The 25273-nt window shown below is 36.2% G+C and overlaps 2 protein-coding genes across 4 annotated transcripts; both read left to right on the top strand.

The window, feature by feature from the left end:
• The first annotated feature begins 6398 nt into the window (after positions 1-6398).
• Positions 6399-11012, top strand: LOC145639343 (putative inactive receptor kinase At1g48480). 3 transcript variants are annotated; one of them, XM_081690569.1, is made up of 4 exons: positions 6399-7465; positions 7935-8597; positions 9870-10523; positions 10799-11012. In XM_081690569.1, exons 1-3 carry the CDS (start codon positions 6775-6777, stop codon positions 10490-10492), a joined length of 1977 nt encoding a protein of 658 aa, XP_081546695.1. In that variant the 5' UTR covers positions 6399-6774; the 3' UTR covers positions 10493-10523; positions 10799-11012. The 3 variants fall into 3 exon arrangements, with proteins under 3 accessions (XP_081546695.1, XP_081546694.1, XP_081546693.1); XM_081690568.1 differs by having other exon boundaries at positions 10796-11012; XM_081690567.1 differs by having other exon boundaries at positions 6400-7465; positions 9870-11012.
• A 2529-nt stretch (positions 11013-13541) lies between these two features.
• LOC145640599 (uncharacterized) lies at positions 13542-24776 on the top strand. The gene is made up of 14 exons (XM_081691851.1): positions 13542-13726; positions 13991-14050; positions 20111-20233; positions 20824-20940; positions 21059-21200; positions 21455-21625; positions 21984-22139; positions 22259-22365; positions 22480-22570; positions 23142-23283; positions 23551-23707; positions 23846-23962; positions 24075-24198; positions 24531-24776. The coding sequence occupies exons 1-14, from the start codon at positions 13611-13613 to the stop codon at positions 24774-24776; spliced, it is 1869 nt and encodes a 622-aa protein (XP_081547977.1). The 5' UTR covers positions 13542-13610.
• Positions 24777-25273: the final 497 nt, after the last annotated feature.

Here is a 25273-nt window from a genome sequence, read left to right as displayed (position 1 = left end):
TGCAGTTGTAAAATGCAAAAGCATTCATAATGGTGGGTGTCGAAAACTCGAAAAGTACTAACACTCCAAGCGAATAATCCTTGAATAAATTTTCGTTACAGTGAAACATACCATCACGACTTTGAAGTAGACATAATTATCGCTTTTGATGTTCTTGCAAACAATTTTTCAATAAGCTACAATCTACAACTATGTCATCTAATACAGACATACAGTTATCACCGATTTCAGAATAATTACTACCGTTTGGTTGGTGATACAAATGATGGTAATGGTAATGGTAATGGTAATGGTAATGGTAATGGATTTACAAATAAGTTTGCGAATAAATTTCATGCCAATATCCTTTTTATCATCACAATACATGTTTGAGGAAGAAGTTACATACTTAGTAATGAACATGTTTCCTCACCAAATTAGAACAAAGTCATTCAAATATATGATTGTTTTACAAACGGCCATTAAGCTATATATAAACCTCTTTAAAACTCAAATAAACATGGTTATTAATTTAAAACCGAATGTAAATCATAAAATTTCAAACCTGCAATACATAATTAAAGAGGTAGAAAAATATATAAGAACAATTATTTCATTGATAATTTGTGGGCTTACAACTCTCGTAGATCTCTTGATTCCTTTCTCTAAAGGGTTAGGGTGGGAGGAGATGGGGTCTTTGTGATTTATTCCATCTGAGCCTCATTAAACCCTAGAAACGACTCTCTTTGTATAGAGATTCGTATAGTAGTTAACAAGATAATAATCAAATATTCTACGAGATCTTGAAGATATATATCTTATATTTATTGATATTATAGTTAACAAAATTTCTGTCAACAAATGCCCCCTCGAGACCTGTTGTGGAGATTTGATATCGGATGCAACTTGGTCTCGAAATTTTCCCGTAGAATTTGAAAGCAAATTTGGCATGCCCTCATTAAATCTACGAGTTTTGAAACTTAGAGTGGAGATGAAGAGCGAAAATTGTCCCACCGAGCGTGTCAATTTGTAAACCATAAAATTTCAAACCTGCAATACATAATTAAAGTCGGCTTAATCTATATTTTATACCTACAATGTTTGGTAGTAGGGAGGAGATGAAGTCTTTGAGACTTATTCCATCTGAACCTCTTTAAATCTAGAAACGGCGACAGGGAGGAGATGTTGTCTTTGTGACTTATTCCATCAGAGCCTCATTAAACCCTATCTGACACCTAATAATTAACAAAATTTGAAGTGTCAAAAACAAAAAAACTTAAGTCAATGTAAAAACTCGTACATAGTATTTTTTTTTTTAAAAAAGTGATGGTCAAGGAAGCATTATTTATTTTCTCATGAATATCATTATATACTTGTATCAATAAAAATTGATAATAATTAAACCATAAATTTAATATAGAGTCTTTTCTTTCATTCAGAAATCCAGAGTTGCTTAAGATTACAAAATCCACTGTTTTTGGAAGGCAAAGGTATCTTTAGCAAAATCTAATCCTTCCCCTTTCCTCTTAAGTAAAGTTAGATTATATAAAGTTTGTTTAATTAAAGTTAATGGTGGGCTTCCAATATAATAGAAAACTTTGGCAATCAAAGTTGCTTTCGATGTTACGCTTGTTTGGAAAGACATGTTTGACGCAAACAGTTCTTAGGCCAATGCTATTGGAGATTTTGGAAGCAATTATTTTATTCTTCTATTTGATTTTTAAATGGAATTAAGGTGATATGCAAGTTTTAAAGAAGTTTAATTATTACATTACTCTATCCGTCCCTAAATTACATTCCTAATTTTTTCTATTATTTGAGAAATAAATGCTAGAAGTAGGAATGTAATTTAAGGACGAATGAAGTACTATTTAAGCTCATAATTGACCATACATTGACTATGATAAACTCATAAAAGTATAAGTGATACTTGTTTTGGAAAAAAGTTAAATTGAGTGTCAAGTAAAAGGTATAAACTTAATCAAATTTAATGGATAGATTACACCTAAAGAATTGACATTATGTATCAAGCATTGGTCAAATAATGTGGCAATGTAACAACTTGTCAATGAGCCAATGAAGCATATGACCTTTTCTTTTCTTTTCTTTTTTTTTTTTTTTTTTTTTTTTCCACACATAATCTAAGCGACTAAGCTGTAGTGTATTTACTGTATTGTGTAGAGCTGGTTATAGTAGTGTATTTACTGTATTGTGTAGAGCTGGTTATATCATATCTGATACAAACCACCTAAAATGAAACTCGAACAACCCAATTTGATTCAAATAATATTTTGTACCACTATTTAGTTTATATTACTCTTATTTTTGATATTTTTTTAGCATAATCCAATATTGATCCGAATCCAAGAATTAAGGTTGGTCTAGTTAGGGTCTGTTCTTATTGACTGAACTCAGCTGAACTGAACTGAGCTGAGCTGAGCTGAACTGAACTGAAATGAATATTTTATAAGAGAAGAAAATTAGGAGCTGAATTGAACTGAACTGAGCTGAGCTGAGCTGAACTGAATTTCAACGTAAGAGAACATGCCCTTAGTTGGAAGCACTCCTTCACCTCTATAAGAGATTAAGAGATGTTAGATTCTACCAAAGTAAGTGGGATCCACATTTTCCACTTACTTGTAAGGGAATTCTTCTAATCAAAGAATTTAATACTACGTATATAAGTAAATAACATGGATCCGAATCTAATTAGTTGACCCAGATAATTGACCATAGTGTAATGAGAAATTAGGATGATAGCACAAAATTTTTTAGTGTTTTTTTTAGATATAAGTATATAACTACAACCTCCGTTTCATATTATGTGCAACATTTACTAAAAATAGATGCTACACTTTATTTGCAACAAATGTTTTCTTTCCTTTTATTAGTTGTCATTTCTCTCTATCTCTCTCCTCATCACATGCTTTTTTATATCTTTCTCTCCATTTACCACTCACATACAATTTTGTCTAGGAGTTCGTGTCAATGTTTTTGTTGCACTAATATGTAACGGAGGTAGTATATAAGTTTCACAAATCTCAAATAATTTATGGACTTTTGGAGTTTGGACCCACCTTATGCTTGCTTGAATTATTTGATGCCCTCCAACTAAGTAGGCTTAATCATACTTAACTCATGTGATTGGGGAAATGTTGGACCAAAGGCACAATGAAATTCAGGGCCAACGAGAAGTAAAACCGAAATAATAGAGCAAGTTCTTGGATGCCTTTATTTCTGCAGTAGATTGAGATACTCGTACCTTGAATTGTGTCGTTACTCGATCTTGTTAGTCCCAAAGTCAATAATAAAAAAAAAGGACTAACCTTACTTGTCATTAAGTTTACAATAGCCCTAGACAAGGGAGCATCAAACTTAGTCCGATGCTCAACAACTTATACTCAATGATTGCCCTAAGAGTAAACATAATGGTTGCTCACAACCATTATGATTATCACTTACGAAGGATTTAATTAATTTCTCTATCTTCCACCTCATTTATAACCACTCTTATACCCACTTAATAACCAATGTAGCCCAATAGTTGACCATAGTTACACATCTTATCTCTCTTACTTTTACCCAACCCCACCACACAATCTCCCTCTTTCACTCAATGACCAAGCAAATTGGCCCTACTACTTCACTCAATAACCAAGCTTTGTAACCTGGTTATTTCCACAACCAGGTTATTGCTTTTTATTCCCAAAAATTTATCTCTCTTCATTTTTTAATTATTTTTTCACATTCTCTCTCCCAATAACCATCCTAAATGGTTAACGGTTGGCTATGCTCTAAGGGTATCAACTTATTACTAATCACTTATGCCCCAAACCAATCCAAAGGATCCTAATTGATAGCCTAATACTCTCAATAGTTCTTAGAGGTGTTAATTCGGGTCAATGAGTCGAGTTTAGTTGATCTAATCAGATTAGGTTGTGTCTAGATCAAGAATGAGTCATGTATACGTACGTTATTGTACTCATATAAGTCGAAATTTAAATCAATTCACTTTCGGGTTAGATCGAATGTAGTCGGATCAAAACAGTGTTTGTCACCTCTTCCTAACAAAGTAAATAATTAATTATAACTTTTTTATTATACATTTTCTCTCTCCTACTTTTACCCATTCCCATTATCCCGCCAAACAATCTTTATCTTAAATCCTATTATATACATTTATCACGTCACCAAGGACATCCATCAAAAACAAAAAGTGAATATTATTTTAATCAATAACCAAAACTTGTAACTAGTTATTTTCATAACCTGGTTACTATCTTTTTTCAACAAAATTTTTTCTTTTCTCATTTTTTAAATTCCTTTCACTTTCTCTCTCCCCATAACCAAGCCAAGTTAATGGTTGGCTTTGCTCTTACATTACTTCTAACATCAGCGTTTAAATCTACGTGTACTCCTACTGTTCACCTATATATCTACATGAGAGTCACATTGACATAAACAAAATTTGATTTAAAGTATCACGTGGCAAAACTTAACCAATTAAACTATTGAAAACAAAGTAAAAAACAAAAAAAAAACAAAAAAACAAAAAAACCAAAATCAACCTTGATAAGTAGCCTATAGTATAACTTGAATCATACGATTTTTAAGATCTCAAAATCAAAAATTGAAAATTCGATGTGACCCATAGAACTTTTCTATAAGAATCTGAGTAGTGAGTCTGTCTGTCAAATGCCAACCATGTATGTAATGTAAATGGATAACAAACTTAGGAATATATTCAAAAATCAGAGTACTGTAATATAGTAACAATAATTCAGCTTTTATTAAAGGTCTGCCAAGCTATTAGATCCTTTGAAAGTTGGCCAGCGAGAGGAACGTAACGCTTTCTAGGCTTTTCATGTTGCCCTTAACCATCATTTTATACTCCTGTGCAGCGCACTTGCATAATTGCATTGCTCCATGATTTTAAAATTACGTGTTTGAATCATTTCAATTTATATGTAGGTCATATATATGTATCAAACTATATAGATGGTAACGCGCGGGTTGAGCTAACATGAAGTCCCGAATGACCCAACACAATTTTATCTAGCATGGCAAAGGCCGGAAGGTGTATGTAGAGCAAATAGTGCGAGCACAAGGTTCTAGTGTTTCGCCACAAGTCACAACCCAAGGAAACCGACCATACAATTTAGGGTTTATTTTGAGTTACTGAAATGAGCTAAACTGACTTGCACTAAATGTTTTATAAGATAAGAAAACTAAGAACTGAACTGAAAATAAGATGAAGAGAACAGACCCTTAGTAACATTGTTGTGGTGCTCTTTTAGTGTAGTGCAATGGCCATAAAATATGTTGCTTTATTTATAAATACCTCAATTAGCCATACATAAAATAATGAATTAAACAAAAAAAGAGAAGATCTTTTACATATCACCATGACAGAGTGGATTTACAAGATATTATTTCAAAGTGGATGAAATGATCATACAAATTATCAACTTCAAGAATCAAAGTATTCATTTATAAGAATAATACTCGTGTTAAACTTTTGGTATACTTATCACCTCACAAGGCTAGACTTTTGCTTGAAATTGAAAAACTCCAATGTTGGGCCAACAAGTTAGGTGTCCATTAGACAACACGTACATTAAAATCCCAAAATAACAAAGCCCAAAACTATCGTTTAAGGTAGCAATGCACCAATTAGAATTATTACACAAGATATTAGTCGTTCTTCGTTTTAATCTTTAAGTAATAAGGCATTTATTTGATGCAAATCATGCAATGCCAATATCTTTTTATTGTAAAATCACAACATGACCTAACACAATAGCTATTTTTTTTTCAAAGTACATACAACATGATTTAACAAGACAATTACTTAAATTAGGGCTGGTCGTCTAAAAGTTTTTACACATCACAACATGATCCATAACCACTAAGGGCATGTTCTCATTGACTGAACTAAACTGAATTGAACTGAGCTGAGCTGAACTGAACTGAACTGAAATGAATATTTTATAAGAGAAGGAAATTAGGAGCTGAACTGAACTAAACTGAACTGAACTGAACTGAACTGAACTGAGCTGAACTGAACCGAACCGAATTTCAACGTAAGAGAACATACCCTAATCCAGAACTGACCAATCTCTAATTCAAAGCATGAAACCACAACCATCCAAGAATTCTGTATGTAATTAAATTACTTCAAACCCAAAAAATATTTTTGAATTAACTAATGACCCAATGTACAAAAAGTAATTTTAAGATAGAAAAAGGCCAAAAAGCACTTAATTGACCAACCATGACTCCAAGAAAGACACCACCCTAAAAATGAAAAAAGAGGAGAGAGAAAATAAAAAAAAGGACAATATGAGTGGCAATTGGCACCTACTTGGCTACTTTTATCACTCACTAAAAACAGGTAACAGGTAGGGTTTTTATTACACACAGCCTGTTATTACTCTCTCTCTTTCTCACCTGCTCTCCTCTCACTCACTCACTCGCTCACTCTTTTCACTTCACTAATTTAAAGCTCTTTAATTTCCCTTTTACTTTCTCTGAAATTTCATCTCTTTTCCCCAAATCTTCAATCTTAAGCTACCCTCTTCCCAATTTCTTCTCTAATTAACACTCTTCACAATTCTCAAAAACCCAAAAAAAAAAAAAAAAAAAAAACAACTAAAACCCTTGAAAAATCCCATCTTTTTTCTTCATCTTCAACAATGGCATTGTTCATGAAACTACCCATTTGAAAAGTTTTGATCTTTTTTCTATTTCCTCCATTAATTTCCAAAAAAGGAAAAAAAACCATTTTTTTTCATAATGGGTTGTAAAATAACTGCAAATTTCTTGCTATTTTTGTTGGTAGTAACACTAATTCCAACTGCATTATCAGATCTTTCATCAAGTAGATCCGCTCTAATTTCTCTCTCCTCTGCAGTAGGTGGTCGGACAATTTTATGGAACACTACTTCTAATTCCAACCCCTGTTCTTGGTCAGGTGTTCAATGCAAAAACGACGCCGTAATAGGCCTTCATTTGCCGGGATTTTCTCTCTCCGGTGAAATTCCAACTGGGGTTTTCACAAATTTAACATCCCTCAAAACTCTCAGTCTTAGGTTTAATGAATTATCTGGAAATTTACCCTCTGATTTGGGTTTATGTTCTGAGTTGAGGAACATTTATTTGCAGGATAATAAATTTGGGGGTGAAATCCCTGAATTTTTTTCTGGGTTAAAGAATTTGGTTCGGCTTAATTTGGCTAATAATAATTTTAGTGGTGAAGTTCCTGGAAGTTTCAGGAATTTGAGTAGGTTGAAGACTTTGTATCTTCAAGAAAATAATTTGAGAGGGTTTATGCCAGAATTAAAGCTGGATTTGGACCAATTTAATGTGTCTGGTAATAATTTAAATGGGTCAATCCCTGTTAGTCTTAGTTCAATGCCTGTGACTGCTTTTCAGGGTAACAGATTGTGTGGAAAGCCCCTTCAAATTTGCCCTGGCCTTGCTGCAGGTAATGGGTTTTCTTCCTTTTGTTTTTATTGTTTTCGGGTTTTACTCGTATGTGGGATCGAATCTGGTCTACATCATTATCCTCTAGAAAGCTACAAGTAGGGAAAGAAATTCTGTTGGATAATTGCTTCTATATTTAGTCTGGTTATTTCTGTTCTGTCTTATGTCAACATTTATTTGAGTATCTGGGGTTTGATTGTTTTTAATTTTGAGATTTTCTGAATGAAACTAAAATTAAATTTTGGAAAATAGTTTTTAGATTTAGTTTCTGGTTGATAGTGTTTGGATTTTAGAGAGATGAATTTTTGGTGACAATAGTAATTAACCAACTACCAAGTACCAACTAGAAACTACAAACTGGACCTAGTATTTGTTGGTTGACTATTTGCTGTATTTAGTAATGTTAACTTGTGTTTGAGGAGATATTTTTTGTTGAGAACAAGGTGGTTGTTTGTTGGTATGATGAGCAGGTACTGGTATATTGACTGGAGAACAAAAGAAGAAGAAGAAGGGATTGTCGGGTGGGGCGATTGCCGGGATTGTGATTGGAGCTGTGGTGGCATTTGCTTTGATTTTGATGATTATAGTCTTTGTATGTGGTAAGAAGAGGAATAAGGAAAGCAATGCAGTTGATCTTGCATCAATCAATAAGCAATTGGGATTCGATATTCCGGAGGAGGAGAAGCCTGCTGGGGACATTGAGAATGGTGGATATGGAGGAGGTGGGTATTCAGTGCCGGCGGTTGCAGCAGCTGCATTGGCAACCCCTGGACATACGAAAGCAGAAGAGGTGAATGGTGGAGGTGTAACTAAAAAGCTGGTGTTTTTCGGAAATGGGATTGGTGGGAAAATGTTTGATTTGGAGGAATTGTTGAGAGCTTCTGCTGAAGTATTGGGAAAAGGTACATTTGGAACAGCTTACAAGGCGGTTATGGAGATGGGTACGGTGGTTGCTGTAAAAAGGTTGAAGGATGTGATTCTTGGAGAGGTAGAATTCAAGGAGAAGATAGAAGCTGTTGGGGCAATGGAGCACGAGAATTTGGTGCCTCTCAGAGCTTACTATTACAGTAGGGATGAGAAGCTTCTTGTCTTTGACTACATGCCTACGGGAAGTTTATCCGCATTCTTGCATGGTGAGCGACTTCTCTTAAACCGCATTCTCCTACTGTTTATATTTTCTTGCAATTTTCAAGTTGTTTTAGGTGATCTTAATCACAGTCTGTATTTATATTTAAGGGTGTTTAACCATTGAGCATAGTGTGGGTTCAATTACCGCCTATTAAGGATTCTCTATACCCTTAATATCTAGCGAAAAGACTCCAATCTAGACACAAGTCATAGGGTCATGCATTCTGGTATTTTAACCCATGTTAGAAGATGAAAAGGTTGTATTACTTTTGATAAAATAAGAAGGTTAAATAAAATTAGCACATTTCCGCTTCTAACTAAAATAAAGAGAAGATTGTACTGTATGACCTCAAATCATTAGGCTGTTAAACTTAAATTTTAGCAAATATTGTGCACTTTGTGTTCATAAGTGGGGATTGAGTAAATTATCAGGGAAGAAAACTAGGAAGTTTACCCTCACGAGTGTAAAACTGATATAAAATTCGGACTATTTCTTTAGCTTGCCAAGTCAATAAAGGGCCCAACATAAAAGAAGCTGATTAGTGCCGTTGCTACTCTTTGGCATTACTATATCTTGAAATGTTGCTTAAATTATGTTGAAAAGATTTGTTTGCTGGAATTGTATTTAAACTGTAGTCATTATTACTTGGATCAAATGTGAGTTGTATGCTATTGTTATTTTTCCACAACAATCAACCCCACATCTGTACAATAGGTTTATTTGTCTCCGGAATTGCCTTTCTTCACTTCTAGTGTTTGAGAGTTTTTCTTTTGATAATTGGTACTCCATACTATTCTAATTTTATCAATCAGGTTTCGAAGATATATTTGATTCTTCAAGCTTAATTGCATGTTTATTCTGTTTTTGCTATGGACTGTTATAACTATTCTTCCATCCCTGTCATTGTTGTCTTAAAACTATAACTTCCATCAGAAATCGATAATTGCATGTACTGTTTTAAGATTGCTGGAAAGTAAGTGAGCGGGAGGGGATAAGAATAATACAACTATCATAAGAGGTGTTTTTATGCATACAATCATGTCATGTCCTTTCTGAGAGGGTTGGGATTATCTGATTACAATTTTGGTAGAGGGAGTACTTATTAGACTACTGCTTTTTTTTTTTTTAGCCGAGGTCCATGTAACCTTTTTTATGAATGTATGAGGTGAAATGCTTTCTACTTTTCGTAGTCTAGGATACCTTTTCGCTGTTGCCAATCCTTAAGGTCATCCGTCTAATGGTTGCTTGTCTTACTATTATTATTATTTTCTAATAGGAAACAAAGGGGCTGGTAGAACACCACTAAACTGGGAATTGAGGTCAAGCATTGCCCTTGGAGTCGCTCGTGGGATTACTTACCTCCATTCTAGAGGCTCGGATGTCTCTCATGGAAACATCAAATCATCCAATGTTCTCCTCACCAAATCCTATGAACCTCGTGTGTCTGATTTCGGCCTAGCTCAGCTTGTGGGGCCATCATCCACTCCAACCCGTGTCAATGGCTACCGTGCACCTGAAGTCACAGAGCCACGTAAAGTATCCCAAAAGGCAGATGTCTACAGCTTCGGAGTATTACTCTTGGAACTCCTCACCGGCAAAGCACCAACACATGCTTTGTTAAACGAGGAAGGGGTTGATCTCCCAAGATGGGTACAATCTGTTGTCAAGGATGATTGGGCTTCAGAGGTGTTCGATCTCGAGCTCCTTAGATACCAACACGCCGAGGAGGAGATGGTTCAACTTTTGCAGCTCGCAGTAGACTGTGCAGCTCAGTACCCTGACACTCGCCCTTCAATGCTAGAAGTAACAAAACGAATTGAGGAACTATGTAGCCCTAGCATTAGGGAGGTTAGCGATCCAGCCACATTCATCAACACAGATAACGGATCCCCTCGTTGAACCTCAAAGCACCCAAGATCAGCCTGTCAATGTACGTAAGATTCCGGACTCTTACCTTACAAAGATTAACAAAATTCATGTCCACAACTGCTCAACTGGTCCCTTGTATTTTCGAATTTTTCCCTCGTGTATTCGCTCGCTTTATTTTAATATTTTTTGTATGGGTTGGAGAGTGGGGTAGAGTTAAGTTAATACTTGTGAATGTGTTGTTAGAGGGATCTTTTGGGTGGCTGTAATTATTAGTGATTTAGTGTGGTTTTTTCTGTCTTCTGTTGGTGTACTGAATGTGCTTTAACTTTACAGCAGATTTGGAGCATTTTCATATCTCTTTGTGTTGAGGTCGACATCTTTAGTTTGCTTCGTCATGCGGGTATGTGTTAGTTGTATTGCATGCTCTTTCAAGTGTAATTTGGTCCCACTTTCTCTCTATTTTTGTTATCATTATTGCTTATCATTCAACTTCTATCTAGGCTAGGTTGTATTATTAATACATACATACGTAGTACGGAGTATTATTTTATGCTTTTTTCATCATTTCCTTGGGATAACATTGTGAATAGAAATTATAATACTCCGATATGCAACTTTGGAATTATTTATATCTCACAAATACTACACCAAAGTTGCATATAATATGAACCGGAGGTAGTATTATTGTTTTGTTTGTTTTTCCAATCTTGATCTGGTCGGGTTTCTATTGAATATGGCTAGTTGTTCCTTAGCTTGTGCGCTTTGGGAGCTAAATTTGGTCTGGCAAGAAGAGTTTGCTGTCACTGTTACATCGCGATACCTATTTACCTATGAGAGACTTAAGTTGGTTCGGGCTAGATTGTTCTAGGATGGTTTGGTTCACCACGTAATCGTCTATGGGTCTCATTGTCTCAAACATGCCGTTTGAGCAGGCCTGCCCAGCGGTAGTGTTGTTCATTTAAACCATCATGTTCCAAGTCGCCAACGGCTAATTCGTATAAAATCTCCTCAAAATTTCATTATTGAAGCGATTTTTGATCCATTCGTGTTTTAACAACTCTTGGTTAAATTTTGTTAAAACATTTTATGAAATGGAATAATCATCTTTCTAATGATTGATTTAGAACGTATTATTTGTAATAATTCTAAGAAAGGAAAGAAATGTTTACCCTTGCAATGGAAAATCTATAATTTGCTTAGGCTTCAAAACATGGAGAAAATTATGCCAAAAATTTATGGTAGAATCACTAAATTTTCCTGAAATTTTGGAAGCCCAATAAAAGGATAGACAATATCAACCGTCAACTTTACTTGCGTCATTTCTCCACCCATGACAACTTGGATTAAACCATGAAGAAATAACACTAAATTTAGGCAAACACCTTTTGACACCAATAGATACATTTGACAAACATTAAACTTCGGTTTAGGACCTTTGTCTTCCTTTCTTTAGGCATAGTAGTTCAACTCTTCCTCCAACAATCAATGTAAAATCAAAAGTTAAAAGGAAAAAAAGAAATCACGACGAGGGAGAGTGGCTAATATAGATTACGAACACTCTCCCGCCAATGGACTCAGCCTCTGCGGAGCTCCCAAGACCGCCTGCCCATGGCAAGTATGACTTCCTTACAAATAGGCCTAGGCAACGAAAGGGCGCCTACATAAAATGGTTTTGCATTGCCTTAGTTATTATCATCATAATCGCCTTAGGTATTAATGCCATAGTTTTGTTTGTTGCCTTCAAGAAGGCTCATGTGCCAAATTTCCAAGTAAAAAATGTTCAAGTTTCTAAATTTAGTGTTGCTAACGTGTTAACCGATCAACAAAAAGTATTATCAACAGATCTTGATTTTTTCTTTGAATCCGATAACAAAAATCCTTTGGTTGGCGTTGATTTTGGGAATATGGTGATGGACACGAGTTGGGATGGTGTACAAGCACATTTAGGGGAAACCCACGTCCAAAATTTTGTACAAAAGTCTAAGGGTGTATCAAAGTTGAAAGTAAGTACCAAAAATGAGGTTGAACTAAAACAGAATGTGAAACCAGAGGATATGAAGCTTAAATTATCCCTTAGTGGAGATCTCAAGTTTTTTTCTGGTCCTTTTAAGACCAAACATTATCCCTTCATGATTTCATGCAATGATATATCCAGTGTTTCGGTTAATGCTGCTTGTACCTCCAAAATGTATAACAATGGGTAAGTTTTCTTATGTATTTCATACTGCTTTATGTTCATTCCTTTTATTCATTTGGTCTACATATGCGGATATGCCTAGGCAATTTAATTTGTGACGCGTTTGTAATACGCATAAGAATGTGTGTCATATACGTATCAACACGTGACATATCGTTTATTGTACCTAATGTGAAAAGAATTGTAGCTTTAATTAATTTTTTCGGAAAATTATATATCTCTAATGAATGGTTTGATAGTAGTACTATGTTAAGGGAGGAGTCGAGGACTAATATCCAATATTAATAACGTGTGAGGTACAAATTGCCTCACAGATTTTTATATGATGAGACGTGTTAAACTATTAGTTAATAGTGTGATGTGCTAAAAAAAGTTACTATTGACCTTATACGAGGTTAATGATATGGGATTAGTGGATTACGGATATATAGTTTAATGAGCTTATTAAAAATGTGTCACCATAGAAGATGAATTGTTTTATCAAGTATGTTTTATCTGTATATACGTAGTATATAATTGTTCATTTGGGCAGCAAAAAACCAGAAGCACCATTGAAGCCAAAGTCACAAACGCCATCACAAACACCAAAAGCAATGCCAAATGATGGAAGTCCAACAGCAGAAGGGCCAACTGCAGAAGGACCAATTTCGGAAGAGCCAGCCGCAGATGAGCCTGCATCGACTCCTCCGGCGAAATCATTCCCACCGGTCAAACTCACCGTCCAAGACAAATTTGTAAGTTAGTCATGTTTTAGTTCAATGAGAAACTTATGAAAAACTACCTACATTTTGTTTAAAAAAACTACGTGCTTAATATGAAGTTTTTCTCTATGTGACACTACCAATAAACGTTTTATCCATAAATCCGTTAGTGGGACCAAAATCGAGCATTTTTTCTATATTTTAGTTCAAATTATTTAGTAGAATAAGTTGTGTTTTGTTTTAGGTGATTATGGATAACGGAATTCTGCAAGCTACAATAGCCAAACCTGGTGGATTTGTCACTGGCATTAGATACAACGGAGTTGATAACATTCTTGATACAATTAATCCAGAAGATGATAGAGGGTATACTTATTAATGTTCAATACTTATGTCACTTTAACTATTTTTTTTTTTTAATACAAAGATACACGAGTACAATTAGGCTGTCACTAACTATTGGGCACTAGTTAGGCACTTCTCAACATTGCTTACACAAAACTTAATGTTTAACATAAATAATTTGAAGTATTATATTGTATTACGGGGTTTGAAAAAAAAATATTATATTACAGAGTATTAACTTTTCACCACCTCTAATATACGAGTAAATGTTGATGTTCTATTCAGGTATTGGGATGTTGTTTGGGCTCCACCCGGTACAAAAGGAACCAAAGGAAATTTCCAAAGGTAGTGTATTCTATCTACGTTATGGGTTTACTTTCAATGTGTCGCATTAGGAATTCTCCTTGTGAAGAGGTTTTTTTTTTTTTTTTTTTTGAAAGAACCGTTAGTCGGGCAATATTATTAAATCATATCAATTTCCGCCAAAGTTAAGAAGCTTTGGGGAAAATTGTCGAGCCATACATGATAAGGTTCATTGACATCAAATCTAGCAACTAAGTGAGCTAGGGTATTACCCGATCTACGAACATGTTTACATTGAAAAGAAACAAAGAACTCTTTCAACTTCTTAATATCTTCATAAAAAAGCATTAAAGTAGAGTAGCCCTTCTCCCCACTGTTAATGTAGTTCACCACAGTTGCTGCATCACACTCGAGCTCAACACGATCATATTGCAAATCCCTTGCTAGCTGCACACCCATCCTTGCCGCTGCAACTTCAGCTTGCTCCACTGACCATCGAGCCTTCACCCACTTAACAGAAGCATCCACAACACTCCCTGCCTCATCCCTTAACACCACACCCATCCCTATTTTATTACCTGCTGCCATATGTGCATCAGAGTTGATTTTGATTGCACCAGCAGCAGGCACACGCCAATTCCCAGCCATCACATTACTCACAAAATTCTCAACAGGCTTGAAGACCCTACCCGCATAAACCCTGTAATCAAACAACATTTTTGTAAAATTTGTAGCCACAATAACAGGGACATTAACAGGTTCATTGTGCAGCCTCTCATTTCTACAAAACCAAGCAGCCCAACATAAAGCACAGAATAGACCAAGGTCGTTCTTGTCTAGCCTATTAGCAACCCACATAAAGCGGTCAGCAAAAGAAGAATTGGGGGCATCAATTAACAGGTCATAGAAATTGCTATAAGACCAAATGATCGAAGCATCAACACATTCAAAAAGAGCATGAATAACAGTCTCAGCAGCCACCCCACACCCCTGACATGTACTATCATTCACAATGTGACGATAGAAAAGCCTTTCCTTCACACCGAGGCTTCCCTTACACCCCCTCCATATAAAATGCTGCAGCTTAGGAGGACTGTCCAATCCCCATACCTTTTTCCAGAGCTCCTCCTCGTGTACACCATGAGACAGAGACCATGCACGATGTTTCCCAAGTCTAGCAAGTAGATACCCCGATTTGACAGTATAACATCCGTTCTTCGTAGGCCACCAGAATCTGCAGAAGGCCAAAAATCAGATAAAGGTAATTCAAGAATTAAATCACATTCATCCTCCACAAATATACTTCTAATCAGAGGCACATTCCACTTTCCACTAGCAAAATCGATCAAGTCAGCCACACGAAGGTCAGGATCAGCATTTAGGTTCATAGTGAGAACAATTGAAGCACTTTCACCTGGCAGCCAAGCCTCATCCCATACCCGTATACTCAGCCCGTTGCCAACTCTCCATTTTAAACCTTCAACCAACAAAGGTTTGGCTCCCCAAATGCTACTCCACGTATAACTTGGATCATACCCTTTTTTCGAATCCAGAAAATCAGCATTTTTATAATATCTCGCCTTTAAAACAGAATGTAGCAGGGACTTTGTATCATTATGCAACCTCCATGCTTGTTTTGCCAAAAGAGCTTGATTGAAAGACTTAGAGATCTCGAAACCCCCCATTGACTTTGGCATACACAAAGAATCCCAATTATGCCAGTGCATCTTCCGAGATGTATTTGTGGAACCCCACCAAAATCTGGCAATGAGCGAATGAATGCTATCAATAAAACTGTCTGGAATTCTAAACACGCTCATCATATAAGTCGGGATAGCTTGAGCCACGGCCTTAATCAAAATCTCCTTCCCGGCACGTGACAACAATTTTTCTTTCCAACCATTCAATTTCTTCCATAATCTTTCCTTGAGTCCGGCAAAAATGATTTTCTTTGACTTACCAATGATCGTTGGCAAACCAAGATATTTCTCATGCTTGACCACTTCTCTAACCCCCAAAGCTGCCACAATATCTTCCCTTCGGGCGACATCAACACATTTGCTAAAAGTCACTTCCGTTTTGCTAAGATTAACATTTTGTCCGGATGCTCTCTCATAAATCCTGATAATATCAGCAATCTTAGAGAATTCTTGCACATTTGCTCTAGCAAATAAAATACTGTCGTCCGCAAAGAAGAGATGAGAAACTCTAGGAGCCCCTCTACAAACTCTAGCCCCGTGAATCAAACTATTTCTTTCCGCCTCCGAAATAAGAGTAGAGAAAACATTAGCACACAATAAGAACAGATACGGAGAAATAGGATCCCCCTGACGAAGACCCTTAGTCGGGATTACTGAGCCGGAAATCTTTTCGTTAATCTTGAACGAAAAGGAGACGCTTGAGAGACACCCCATAATTTTATGAATCCAGCCAACACTAAATCCCATTTTCAGCATAACTCTCTCCAAGAAAGTCCATTCCACTCGATCATAAGCTTTACACATGTCCAACTTCAGAGCTACGTTACCATATTTCCCATCACCCCTACGTTTCATAGCATGGAAAATCTCGAAAGCCACTAAAGCATTGTCAGAAATGAGTCTCCCGGGCACAAAAGCACTTTGATTCACAGAAATGATGGAGTCAAGGAAAGGTTTTAGTTTATTTGCCAAAGTCTTCGAAATTATTTTGTAGAGTACATTACATAGACTAATCGGCCTAAACTCCCTCATAAATTTAGGATCGTTGCATTTTGGGATTAACACAACACAAGTCCTATTTATTTTTTCAATATCAACATTTCCCCTCCACCATTGTTTCACAAAGTGCACAATATCAGTTCCAATAATATGCCAAAATTTCTGGAAAAATAAAGCATGCATACCATCAACTCCGGGAGCTTTGTTGGGGTGCATCTGAAAAAGTGCATTCTTCACCTCAGCATCGGTTGGCTCACGATCAAGGATGTTGTTCATTTCTTCCGTCACCACACTATCAACCCCAGTCAGCGCCTCATCAAATTCCACCGGGTTATCAGATTTGAACAAATTTGTGAAATAATCAACGACGATATGTTGTACATCATCTTTGCTTGTTTGCCAAACACCTTGCTCATCGTGCAAACCCTTAATAAAATTTTGTTTTTTGCGTTGGCTTGCTTTATGGTGAAAATACTTCGTATTCTTGTCTCCATCCCGAAGTTCATTAGCCTTTGCTCGATTATGCCAATATGACTCTTCAAGCATGTGCAACTCATCAAGCTCAACACTAAGAGCATTACATCTTTCTAGAACATATGCATCAGGTTGTTGGCATTGTAATAGTTTCAACTCTTTGTCAGCATCACTAATCCTTTTCTTCACATTCCCAAACGTGGAAGCAGCCCACGTAGACAAAGCTGCTGCGCATGTTTCAATTCTTTCCGGAACCAAGTCGGCCTCATTTGATCTCCAAGCATCAGCCACTACGGTCCCACATTCTTCTTTAGATAACCATAAAGACTCGAATTTGAATATGCGGTTACCTCTTTGACTCTCCAGAAAATAGTCAGATTTCAATAATAATGGTGCATGATCAGAGCGGTATCGGGCCAAATGTAGGACAGTAGCATTAGGAAATAAATTAGACCAACTCTCGTTAGCAAGAAAGCGATCTAACCTCTCTCTAACAATAGTTGTAACATCCGTTCCTCTTTGCCATGTAAAACAACATCCCCTATATCCCATGTCATGCAACAGACAATTATTCATAGCATTTCTAAATGCTTCCATCTGCCTTTCACCTCTCCATACCCCACCATCCTTCTCACTGTTATTCAATATCTCATTAAAGTCGCCAAAAACCACCAAAGGTACATCACACACACCCCATAAGCTCTCCATTAGCTCCCATGTAAGATGTTTATTCGCCGTTTCAGGCCATCCATAAACCCCTGCCGCCTTCCACACCACAACATCCTCATTATTTCGAACCTCAGTATCTACATGATGAGAAGAGTAAGAAGATACCCGAACATTCACATCCCGCCACCAAAAGGCAATGCCCCCCGAATTGCCATTACTACTAATACATAAACCATGAACATAACCACATCGGTTTCTAATTTTCTCTAACTTTCGACTATCAATCATAGTCTCCATCAAAAACACTATCTCCGGCCTATCCCTCCAGCATATATTCCGCAGGGCGTTGACTGTCCAAGGGTTGCCAAGCCCTTGACAGTTCCAACTCAAAATTTTCATTTCTTTTCAGAGGCATGGCAAAGACCATTACCTCCTACTTGGATAAAACTGTCCCCAGAGTTCGACTCGTCACTTATGCGCATCCTTTTTCCACACCCCCCCCCTCATCACTCCCCTCCTCCGTCCACATTTCATCAATATTCCTCTTCGATAGAACCACATCAGACATCACATCATCAAACTCGGCATTACTCCTATTCCCACCCCACCTGAACTCCCTGCCTTTCTCAACTTCCTTCCCATTTTGATATTACCCTTTCTCATCGTACCTACTTTCTGTTGTCCACCCTCCCCACTTCCAATAGAAAATTCTCCAAAAGAACTTGGAGGAGCCCCACCCAGCCCACCTAAACCCACAGTTACAGAAGCTCCCAACACATTAGGATTTTCCTTCCCCATGTCAATAAGACTAACCCCACCACTTTCCTCACCAAAGTTAATAGTATTCCCACCCTCACCATCGTTATCCTCACTGACTTCCTTTGGATGTAGTGTCCCAGAAGTCTTCCCCTCCAACATTCCTACTTGCTCATTTCTCAAAGGGGAAGGAAAGAGCAACTTGCGTGCCGCACTTGGAGGGCCCAATCTCACAGCCTTTGGGTCCTTATAGTCAATAATTCGATTTTTCTCCTTCCTCAAAGATTGCATCCATCCTAATTGCTTCTCCTTCTCTGCCATCGAGATCACATTACGACGTCTACTTGATGAAGCTCTCAAGTAGGGGCCATACTGGTAAACAACCTGCTCACCCGGATCAACCTCGACCTCTTGGCATTCTCTATCAACATGCCCTAGCTTCCCACAAAAGAAGCAAAATTCACCAAGACGTTCATATTTTATATCAATCCACTTGACGGAATTTGAAGAGGTTTTGAGTTTGACACCTCTTCTAAGCGGTTTATGCAAATCCAGCATAATCTTTAGACGCATATCTCTCTCCCAACCAAGGGGATCACTCTCATCATAATCCAGAAAACCGCCAATAGCATCACCAATTTCAGCAGCCACATTACGATTTCTTTTATTAAACGGTACATCAATTAGTCTTACCCAGAATGGTGATCTATCAAAGACAACTTCCGACGGTTGTTCCTCACCCCTTAGGTCTTTAAGCAATAAAATTTGGTCCTTGAATGTCCATGGGCAACCATCAAGAACCTTGTCTTTATCAGAAACACAAAAGAACTGGAGAACGAAGAGATTAGACTCCACCATACGCACGGCAACACCATCTTTCAAACTCCAAATCGATGTAAGGGTTTTCTTCAGCACCTCCATATTGAAGGGTTTGTTCGTCAGTAGTTTTCCAACGAGAGAGAGGGACATCTTGATTTCAGAAACGTCATCTTTGTTCTCCGTATCATCACCTCCAACCACCACATCCTCCTCATCAGTTAGTTTGAGTTTTCCCCAATCTTCCAGGAGTTTATTTGCCATCTCCATCGAAATAAACACAATTGCCTCTGCTCCCACTATGGAACTTGAATCGAATTTGAAAAAACGACTGAAAAAGCACTCGAAATCGACTACACACTCACACTAACAAACCCACACGGGGCACTCACTCACACTCAGGAACCCGAGCACTCTTTTTCCCCTTGTGAAGAGGGTTTTCTAATGTTTTTTTCTTTTTTCTTATCGTTATAAAAAAGAATAATAAAAAATACAGAGTAAAAAAAATGGAAAAAAAATAAGGGAATATCGGTATATATATATACGAAGTATTTGGTATTTCTACACAATTCAACGACTTGGATTTTGGACCATTTGGTCATATTCAATTTTAGTACTATTGTTACTACTGTAGTATATATTAAAATTGTGCACAAATAATTTTTTTATTTTTTTTTTCAATTAACAGGATAGTTGGTACTGACTTTCGAGTAATTCTTGAAAAAGAAAAGCAATTAGAATTATCGTTTAAGATATCATATGATCCTGCTACGGGTGGTAAAAAGTTTGCTCCAATGGAAATAGATCAAAGGTATGATTCTAACTACAACAAATTTGACTTGTTTTAGCTCTATTAGGTTGTAATTTGTCATTTATCTATAAAATTTTCACTGTAAAAAAAATAAAATAAAAAAACTACAAGAAATTTGTGTTGTATTTTATAAGGGGGGTTGTAATTTAAAGAAACTTTTTAAATCACTTAAACCCCTTCATTAGATTGTGTATCTTATTCAAATAAAATCTCGAATTCTACGAACATTATTTACATTCCTTTGCTCAAACTAAACATTATAGTTTTCGGGTTGTTATTGTGACAATGAGTCTTAGATTAGCCTGTCTCACACTCATTTATTCTGAAATTTGAACGATTCTTAAGAAAGTAAAAAGTTACACGTAGAATGTAGAAAAATAACTATAGCTAGCCCGAGAAGTTACACAATTAAGTTACCATAAATCCATTTTGTACACGATTTAGCCTTTGATGAAACAAGCCACAAGCTATAGCATGAGAGTAGATTTCTCAAATGTAATAATACCAATTGATTTCTTCCCGTTATTGTGTTCATTTGTTGCTCCATTTCCAACAAAAACTAACGACGGTAACATGAACAAATGGTATAGGTATGTGATGCTTCGTGGAGTATCGGGCATTTATGCCTACGGTATCTTTGAGAGGGCAGCTTGGCCTGCTTTCGGTATGCCTAATGCTAGGCTTGCTTTCAAGCTTCAAAGACAGCAGTAAGTTTATTGTTGCTATCTTTGCATTTTTTTGTATGGTGTATGAATTCGGAAATTGAATGCAACATACTTCATATATAATTAATCGATTTTCATGTTATATGGTGATTTTGGCCAGGTTTAAGTACATGGTGATAGCAGATAATAGGCAAAGAGAAATGCCTGTACCTGAGGATCGTATGAAGGATAGAGCTGAAGAGCTTATTTATCCTGAAGCAGTGATTTTGAAGAATCCTACCGATCCACAATTTAAAGGAGAGGTATGTTCGGTAACATACAATGCTACCAAATATAATGTATACGACATTTAGAAAATCCGGTCAATTAACGAGATTGGTATATAAAACATACCCATAAGTTATTTGTGTACCGATGACATATTGACATATTCTAAAGTTTAAAAATAAAACACGTTGTATTGGCCATTGGGAGTCCGTGACAACTGATACCGGAGAGATTGAATTTTTTGAATAGTCCTAAGATTGATTTAATAAGCTTGGGTTTTATGGCACAGGTGGATGATAAGTACCAGTATTCAATGGAAAGCCAAGACATTCGAGTACATGGGTGGATCAGTAAAGACCCGCCTACTGGATTCTGGCAAATCACTCCTAGCTACGAGTTCCGTTCAGGCGGCCCCAACAAACAATTCCTCACCTCTCACGTTGGCCCATCCACTCTTGCTGTAAGTTTCCTCTATGAACCGTCAAATTGTCTCAATTCCACATAATTAAGGATTCACCACGATATAACTAAAACACCCGTTGATTTCCCCATCTCTAGTAAACACAAGTGAACCTAAAAATAAGTACACCGTACCAATAAATCGTTGATTAGGGTATTCAAGATCGTAGATGGTGCGCAAATGCGCATTACATCTAGAATTGGTGTGTATGTATTTATTTTTGGATAAGCATTAGTGTACGATAGACATGTGGACGTGAGACTATAATTTCTAGGTACAATTTAGAAAATATCACAACTTTCCGAACATTTTAAAATAGTATACAATATATTGATAATGATTTGAATATGATGAACAGATGTTTGTAAGTGCACACTACTCGGGAGAAGACCTAATACCGAGATTTGCGGAAGGAGAACCATGGAATCATATATATGGCCCTATGTTTATGTATATGAATAATGTGACCACTGGACAAGATCTTCCTTTGCTTTGGGATGATGCTAAAGAAAGGGTACAATTAATTTTTCATTCCATATAATTCTCAAAAATATACTTAAATTAAATTACTTCCTGCAGTTAGCTTGATCTTGAATTACATAATTAACATTTCTATTCATCTCATTTCTGAAGATGTTGTCTGAAGTCAAACAATGGCCATACAGCTTCCCAGCATCAGAAGATTTCCCTAAAGCCAATGAACGAGTTAACATTACTGGACGATTTTTCGTTCATGACAGGTAAATCTCTATTTTACACTCCTATACGAAGCATATACTATATAGTATGGTGAATCTAAAATGTGTTGTAATGTGACATACACTACATAAGTTGAACCAAAATGAATGTTTCAGATATCTAAGCAAAGAAAAGGGGCCAGCAAGAAATGCATTTATTGGACTAGGCCCACCAGGAGAAGCAGGATCTTGGCAAAGGGATAGCAAGGTACTAATATGGGCTTTATGCACCTCATTTATATTAATCTTTGTATTAACATGTTACCTTTAAAACACTACATTTTAACTTTATATGGTTCGTTGGTTAAGTCAAAACAGTATCCGCTACTTAAAAGATGTTGTCTAATGCTCTCTATTCATACCTATATCATCTAACATTGTTGTCTCAATTTTTTTAAAAGTGTCTCGATCTCACCTATGTTGATCTACAACAACCTTAAATAACGAGGTTCATGCCCTAAATAAGGAGTGGGTTGATAAAAACTCTTTGACACTTCATAGTAATAATAAAATAAAGGAAGAACGTATACGATCACATTAAACACCCTAGAAGTAGGAAACAATCCAATAAATAAGAATCGGAGTAACTAAGATTGTTGTCCTTAGACATATTGAAACCAATTTAGAAATCACTCTTGAAGTTTTCTGATCAGAAAACTTTCATTTTGATCTCAAATCAATTACAAAGTACGGAGAATATACCTATATAATATATCCTCTTGATAACAATTTGCTTAGAAAATATATTGTGGTAAAACCTTTTTGTGCTGCTTCAACAGACTTACCAATTCTGGACACGAACAGATCAGCATGGGAATTTCACAATTTCGTTTGTACGAGTTGGCTACTACAACCTTCATGGTTGGGTTGATGGCTTTATTGGAGACTTTAAACACAATGTGCCTATCAACATAACAGTAGGTAAATTTTCTTTGATCATCTTCAATTTTGAAAGTCTTGATCAATCTGTTCGTTTGCATCTTAGTGACACAATAAACTTATATAATGTTCTTTGTTTGGAATTAACAAAACCGTACACTACATATGAATTTCCTAAAAAAGTTATGTTTTTTTAAAATAGTCTTGGTTTATGAATGGAACTCCAAATGCGTTATCTTTGCATTTTTGGATTGAGTACTTGATATAAGAAGCCTATTAATGCTAAATTATTACTAATTGGTAATTCAGGACAGAATGTAGACGTGGGTGAGGTTGTGTTTGAGCCACCAAGGGATGGACCAACCTTATGGGAAATTGGTGTTCCTGACCGTCTTGCTAGGGAATTCTTCATCCCTGATCCTAATCCAAAATACGTCAATAAACTCTATGTTAATCACCCTGATAGGTATATTCACACTTCTCTTTAACTCTAATTTTGGAGACAACTAAGATTCATATATATTTCAATTATTTTCTAGAAATATAGGCAATAAGGTTAGCGGATTGTTTACAACTTAATCCAATTTCATATTATTATGAACAGGTTTAGGCAATATGGTTTGTGGGAAAGATATGCAGAATTATATCCAAAAGACGACTTAGTCTATGATGTTAATGCAAGTGATTACTCAAAGGATTGGTTCTATGCTCAAGTCACAAGGTTACTCCCTTTGAACTCGATCATTTTGGACATTTTTTATGCCACATTTTAAAAATAATTCTTGTACAATGTTTCTCAAACTTCAATGGTTGTGTTTCCTACGGAGTTACAGGCCGTTAGGCGGAAGGTATAATGGAACCACATGGTCAGTCAAATTCAATCTGGACGATGTTGCATTAGATGCAACCTACAAACTCAGGTTGGCTATAGCCTCTGCCACCAATTCCGACTTGCAGGTACAAATGCATTCTTTTTTAGCCTTTTATAGGGATAAAGAAAAATAAGGGTGCAATCTGTTCACTTAAAAGATAAGTTTCAGGGCTCATTAGGTGTAATTGTGTAAACATAGGGTGAAAATCAGGCTAGTCGGGTCTAATTAGATCTACTCAGTTAAGTTCAAATAAGTTTAGGTGAACAGAATGTACCCTAAATGACTTTCGACTATAGTTTGATTTCTAACTTTGAATAAATTGTCAAAAAAACTGCTAATGACTTTCGCTTAAGTGCAGTGTACATTATACTACTTAGATGCATGCTAATTTAGATTTTTGTCATTCGTGTCTACTAGATACGATTCAACAAGCCAAAACCAAGTCTTCCAATCTTTACAACCGGGAAAATAGGGAATGATAACTCAATTGCAAGGCATGGTATTCATGGACTTTATTGGCTTTACAACGTAGATGTCAAAGGAAGTGAACTCAACAAAGGCAGCAATACTCTATTTTTGACTCAATCAAAGGGAGTAAGTCCTTTCCAAGGGATTATGTATGATTATCTTCGGCTTGAAGGCCCTCCAACCAGTCCCAAGTGAAGACATGGGGGTTAAAAAAAAAAAAAAAAAAAAAAAAAAACCTAACCCACTAATTAACAATGCTAAAAATTGGTTTAATCCTCGATCAAATCGATGAAAATAACAATGATGCATCTTGCAGAAATTTATCTCCTGAATCCTGATATACTGTGGTCAATCCTTATACTATTAGGGGGCATTTTTTTGGTGGCATTTTGGGAGCTGATTTCTCCAACCCTTTTTGTTGTTATTTGTTTAATTATTTCTACCAATTTACTTTTAGGAGAGGACATTTTTTTTTTATTTTTTCGTCTAATTAGTATCGCTTCAGTTTATGAGTCAACTAACCATTGATGTGTATATGTATTTTTCTTTTCAGTGTAGAGAGATGAGGTGATTTTTGCCATATATTTCTTTGGTTATCTACTTATATCTCACTTTTGCTAGCCCTATCTACTTATATCTTAATTTCTCGAAGTGTTAGGTTGTATCTCAAAATCACACAGATTTGGATAAAA

The sequence above is a fragment of the Chenopodium album genome, chromosome 7 (genome assembly GCF_948465745.1).
Source record: "Chenopodium album chromosome 7, dcCheAlbu1.1, whole genome shotgun sequence".
Taxonomy (NCBI): domain Eukaryota; kingdom Viridiplantae; phylum Streptophyta; class Magnoliopsida; order Caryophyllales; family Amaranthaceae; genus Chenopodium; species Chenopodium album.
Note: the sequence above shows the minus strand (reverse complement) of the source record. Positions and strands in the feature narration are given on the sequence as shown.

Excerpts from the sequence above, each read along its gene's own strand:
- LOC145640599 (XM_081691851.1), top strand. The coding sequence starts at position 13,611 with ATGGATAACGGAATTCTGCAAGCTACAATAGCCAAACCTGGTGGATTT. Across the intron at positions 20,941-21,058 it reads TTCAAGCTTCAAAGACAGCA|GTTTAAGTACATGGTGATAG; the intron begins GTAAGTTTATTG and ends GATTTTGGCCAG. Across the intron at positions 23,963-24,074 it reads TTCTATGCTCAAGTCACAAG|GCCGTTAGGCGGAAGGTATA; the intron begins GTTACTCCCTTT and ends ACGGAGTTACAG.
- LOC145639343 (XM_081690569.1), top strand. The coding sequence starts at position 6,775 with ATGGGTTGTAAAATAACTGCAAATTTCTTGCTATTTTTGTTGGTAGTA. Across the intron at positions 7,466-7,934 it reads TTGCCCTGGCCTTGCTGCAG|GTACTGGTATATTGACTGGA; the intron begins GTAATGGGTTTT and ends TATGATGAGCAG. Across the intron at positions 8,598-9,869 it reads TTTATCCGCATTCTTGCATG|GAAACAAAGGGGCTGGTAGA; the intron begins GTGAGCGACTTC and ends ATTTTCTAATAG.